The 5,204-nt window shown below is 52.8% G+C and overlaps 1 protein-coding gene across 3 annotated transcripts in view; it reads left to right on the top strand.

Annotated features, from left to right (window-relative positions):
- RAMP1 (receptor (G protein-coupled) activity modifying protein 1) overlaps window positions 1-5,204 on the top strand; it is a 52,370-nt gene that overhangs the window by 835 nt on the left and 46,331 nt on the right. The window contains exon 1 of one of the 3 annotated variants that reach the window (XM_011929594.1): window positions 7-61. The exons of 1 other annotated variant lie outside the window; for it this stretch is intronic. In XM_011929594.1, coding sequence (XP_011784984.1) covers window positions 10-61 — 52 coding nt within the window. In that variant the 5' untranslated portion in view covers window positions 7-9. Of the gene's footprint in view, window positions 1-6; window positions 62-299; window positions 328-5,204 lie in introns of those variants that run through there. One more of the 3 variants, XM_011929597.1, reaches the window with a different exon arrangement.

The raw sequence follows: 5,204 nt of genomic DNA, 5'->3' as shown, positions 1-5,204 counted from the left end.
CTGTGCACCATGGCCCGGGCCCTGTGCCGCCTCCCGCAGCGCGGCCTCTGGCTGCTCCTGGGTGAGTAGGGCCGGGGGTCCCGGTCGAGCTCCCTTCCCCCGGCCAGCCGGTGTCCTCCAGGGGAGAGAAGGGGAGGGGCGGGGAGAGAGGGGGAGCGGACGCCGCGGGCGCACGGATCTGCTGCCCTTGAACGCGGGCCGCCCGGGTTCCAGGCTGGAGGCCCCAGGGCACAGGAGAGGCGGAGGGCGCGGACCAGGGTTGCGCTTCTCGTTGGAGAAGGGGCGGCTTTGGGGACGTCGGGGAGCGGGCGTTCTGAAAAGCTTGGGGCAAGTCAGCCCTGCACATTGGAGAACTTGTTTTCAGAAGGAAAAAAAGAACGCGAGGTTCCCCAGCCCCGCACCTCCGTTTCTCAGGCTGTGCGCCGCGGTGACCGCCAGCGCGGGCTCCCTTCCCTAGGCCGTCCCGCGTTGCAAAACCTGCAGGCAGGCACCTTGCAGAAGACGCGGTGTTCGGGAAACAGAACCACAACCCGTTTGTATGGAAATTAGTCAACACTGACAATCTGTCGCATGCAGCAGTTGCTTGTTTGCAAATCATGTCTTTTTGGGACATTTCCATCGCTTTTTTTTTTCTTTTTTCTTTTGGTTTGCTTGTTAAGTTGGCACTTTTGGCTAATAGAAATTTAAAGAAGGACGGGTCCCTTGGTGAAGTGGTGGAACATGTTTGGCTTTCCACTTGGAGGGAGAAATGGAGATTATCAACAGCCCAATGGCCACAGGAACTGGCCAGACACTCAGCAAGAAACGGTCCTGTTCACTTCCCTTGTCTGTAATGTGTTCCTAAAATGCTAACTCAAGCCCCTTCCAAGCCGCTTTGGTTATTGCATTATTCCGTGTATTTAGCTCCCTTTTAACGGAAACGTAATAGGTTCCTGGCGTGGGAGAACCCAGTGCCCCTGGGAAGGCCGGAGCAGTTGTTTCTGGTATGTGTGGCCTTTCCCCAGAACCAGTGATGTTGGTCAGAGGCACCTGCCGCACAAGTCCCCTTGGCACTGGTACTGGGCAAGCAGTGACCACCAGCGCTGTTTTTGTAGCTGGAGGAGCAGTTCGTGCCCCAGCAAGGAGAGGGGCCAGGGCTTCTTGGGAGCGGTGGATTACGGTCCCTATTTGTAAACCTCTCCAAGGGGTGGCAGCTCTGCCTAGAATCCTCAGAGGCCAATATAATATAATCTGAAAGTGGGTCTTGCCACTTTAGAGTTTTGGCTGAAGTTGCGTGGAAAGCAAAATCTCAGAGTAATTTTATTCTCTCCATTTGGCTTGACATGGCCTTCACTGTTTTCGTTTCCTAAGAAACAAACATTTCTTTGTTAGCAAGGCAGAGAGCTGGCTTGTGGAATTTTTTTTATATAAATAACCAAATAAATGTTCTTTACTAGTGTCCAGAGGCTGCACCCCGTAAAGCTTGTGTAAATAAAACACTATGTCACGATCACATATAAAGACCTTACTTGTTTATCAAGAAAACTAGTCATGTTCTGCCGAAAGTCCAAAGTCCTGTAATTTTAACATTATTTTGAGTGGCCTGGCTAATGTTATATCTTGGAAGAACAGACACAACTTTATGAGGTTATCAGTAAATGAATGTCATTGGAGCCCAGCTGTAATTAGTAGAATTACTGAGCACAGGCTGTTTCCTTCCCAAGCTGCAGCACTAGTCAGATCTCCTTGGTGATGAAGATTTTGCTACCCAGAATGGCAACATGGAATTTTTTTTAAAGTACTCTAGTTTACAGGTTTGAGAACTTATCTGTGACAATTTTACAATCAAGTTATTTGTCTTAGGTAGTTATTAAGAATCTCACCATCCGGCCAGGAATGGTGGCTCACGCCTGTAATCCCAGCACTTTGGGAGGCTGAGGTGGGTGAATCACCTGAGGTGAGGAATTCGAGACCAGCCTGGCCAACATGGTGAAACCCTATCTCTACTAAAAAATACAAAAAATTAGCCAGGCGTGGTGGCAGGCACCTGTAATCCCAGCTACTTGGGAGGCAGCCCCTGGTGTTTTGAGTCCATCTTCACTCAGGGAGTGCCGGCTGGTGCTGTCACACATGAACTCAGTCACCTGTCCTGGGAAACGCATGCCTGAGACTCCGTCTCAAATCAGAAAAAAAAAAAAAAAAAAAAAAAACCTTAGGGTCCATATATAGTTCTTTTCCCTCTGAGCATCCTGTGCACTCTTCTGTTCACAGGAGACTCTACATGCATCCTTAAAGGTTTGTGTATAGACGCCGAAAAGCTGTCCGTTAATCAGGAAAGAAGGATGCGTTAGCAGCCCCTGGTGTTTTGAGTCCATCTTCAGCTGTTTGATTGAGGTGTTATAAAGACTGGAGGATAAATCTGCACAGTGCCTGACAGTCAGCACAAAAAAAAAAAAAAAAAAAAAAACCTTAGGGTCCATATATAGTTCTTTTCCCTCTGAGCATCCTGTGCACTCTTCTGTTTACAGGAGACTCTACATGCATCCTTAAAGGTTTGTGTATAGACGCCGAAAAGCTGTCCGTTAATCAGGAAAGAAGGATGCGTTAGAAGCCCCTGGTGTTTTGAGTCCATCTTCACTCAGGGAGTGCCGGCTGGTGCTGTCACACATGAACTCAGTCACCTGTCCTGGGAAACGCATGCCTGCCTTGTCTGTCATGTGGGAGCTAGGGGTTTTTTAATGGCTGCAACATTAATTGAAATAGATGAGTTTATATAAATACAAGTAGAATTGGAATGACGGGGACATCACAGGAAATGCTACGTGACTGCTTCAGATGCCATGTGGTTTTAAATCTGGACACAGTTCTCATGCCAAAGTCCAAATCTGAAGAATTCTTATTTGCTAATCAACCCAGTGTGTTTGTTTACCCTCTCTGTGTGTTTAGCTGCAGGAGGAAATTTCTGGATTTTTGTCTTCCTTCCATAGGCGCATGCCTGTCAGTGTGCCTATTGCCAGTCCGACGCCAGGGCCGTTGAGAAACATTTCTATCCGCAGTGCGAATGGTAGATTCAGCTCTGGGAAGTGTTTGAGGTGGAATCTTTACTTAAGGCTAGTTGGAAAAGTCTGTCCTGATTTTTTTCCCCAGAATGCACCCATTTCTTAGCTTGTAATCAGTTACAGCTGGCGTCTGGCTGACTGTGTGATGCAGGTGCCGTGTGTGGTGTGAATTCCAGTGGAAATGCTGAGCCCAGAGAGGGAAGCCCCTCGGGCTTGCCTGCCAGTGCCCCCGCCCCCATCTCAGGCTGAGAACCCCTCTTTTCTGATGGTCCTTGTGGTATGGTGGGCTGGCCCTCAGTGGGCCCTGAGCCAGGCCTGGCCATCCAGATGGTCTCAGGGAGGAGACTGGCCTCAGGCTGGACAGTCAGTGTTCTGCTGGAACCACGGGGAAAAACTGCGTCTTTCCTCCAGGCTGGATCTGAGTGGGGCTGCCACAGTCTACCCTGTGAGCCACGGGGGAGCACCTGTCCGTGACACAGACAGAGCCCTCCTGATGCCTTTTGAGCCCCTCGATCGAGCTCATGGGGTACACATTTCCACCATGTGACCCATAGCGTTTGAGATGGGTGTCTGTCCCTTGCAGGGACGGCGTCCGGTAGACAGCAGGCTCAGGGGGCTCCCAGAATGGCGTACCTGGGGGACTGTGGGAATCCTGCCTAACAGCCTCCTCCTCCACTGGGGACCCAGGGGGGCCTCCTGAAGGAGGAGGCACTGCAGCCAGGAAGACAGTGGGAGCTGGGAAGGGGACAGGGGAGCCTGGGCTTTAGTGGCTCCAGCACTTGCTGGACCATGTGTCCACTACCCCTGCCCATCAGTTTCTTGGTGACAAATGAAGAGGCAGAGATGGTGCTGCCAGGGCACTGTCCAGTTCCCAGCCTGCCATACCCCCTGCTTATCTCTGACACATCCCACAGCAGACACATGAATCCCCGGAGGGATGTCCTTGTCCCCAGCCCTCTCCACTCCAGAAGAGGAGGACCCCCAGCTGGGTGATGTTCCTGGAGGACCTGTTTCTCCTTGTTGAGGAGGGTGCATCAACACGGCCACCATAGGAGAGCTCCCAGCCCAAACAAAATCGTGCTCACTTCACCAAATGATGTTCTTGTGTTCAGGAAAAATATTTTTTTCCTAAGGTGGTTTATTTCAGTAATTTCTGCGGCATCCAAAAGGCATCACTTTAACCATCTTTTAAATCACGGGTTCTGAGTGGCTTTGTTGGAGCAGGGTCCACGGGGACACACTAGCCAGACATGGCTGGGGTGCAGGGCTATGGGCCTGAGTTGCAGCCCCCCAGACGTGGCAGGGTGCAGGGCTATGGGCCTGAGTCGCAGCCCTGCCGACTCTGCGTTCTCAGCTGTCTCAGTGACTCCTCACCGTGCTTCAAGAGTGCTTCACTCCCTCCCACCTGCAGTCACATGGTGGATTTTCTGGGACCAAGAACCAGAACCCCGAAACCCCAGGCCCTGGCCGTCCACTCTGCCCTCCGCCAGGGTTAGCACCACCTCCAGCCCTCACAGGGGCAATGCCCAGCCTCCCAGAACCCCCACCCCACCCACCACCCCAGGGACAGGGGGTCCTCCTCTGTGCCCCCAACAGACCCTCAGGGTATGTTAGTGTCACCCCCACACATACCATGTTCAGGCTCCGAGGAAGCAGCTCCTGAATTAGCTGAGAGTTCTGGAAAACCATGGGGGAAGGAGGGGGGGCAGAGTGACCTGGCCCATGGCCTGGGCCAGGTCACTCCAGGGGGTGGGGTACAGCTGGCCCAGGAAGTCCTGCCCCCTGTTCTGCCAGACCACGTGCCCCCACACGAGTCTCAGGAAGGACTGTCTTGAGTCTGACACCACCTGGGAGGAGAAAAGTCAGTGATTTGCCCAACCATGCAAGTGTTTGCCTCGTAAGGCCTGCTGCTGTCGGGTACCCTGGCCCCAGGCCGGGAGGGGAAGAGGCCTAGAAAGCACTGCCCCTTCAACGGACGCTTGGTAACTGACACCCGGCTGGGCTCTCTCTGCAGGGATTTTCTTGCCTCTGGAGGAGACAGTTGTGAGAGGGAAGCGGGAGAGGTGGACGGATGAGGGAGTGCAGGGAAAGCGGTGCACCGTTTCTCCTGGAAACACCCATCTGCCACCTCACACACGTGGGACACCCGGGGTCAGGACTCACACA

Source organism: Colobus angolensis, unplaced genomic scaffold (genome assembly GCF_000951035.1).
Source record: "Colobus angolensis palliatus isolate OR3802 unplaced genomic scaffold, Cang.pa_1.0 Scaffold82, whole genome shotgun sequence".
NCBI lineage: Eukaryota > Metazoa > Chordata > Mammalia > Primates > Cercopithecidae > Colobus > Colobus angolensis.
Note: the sequence above shows the minus strand (reverse complement) of the source record. Positions and strands in the feature narration are given on the sequence as shown.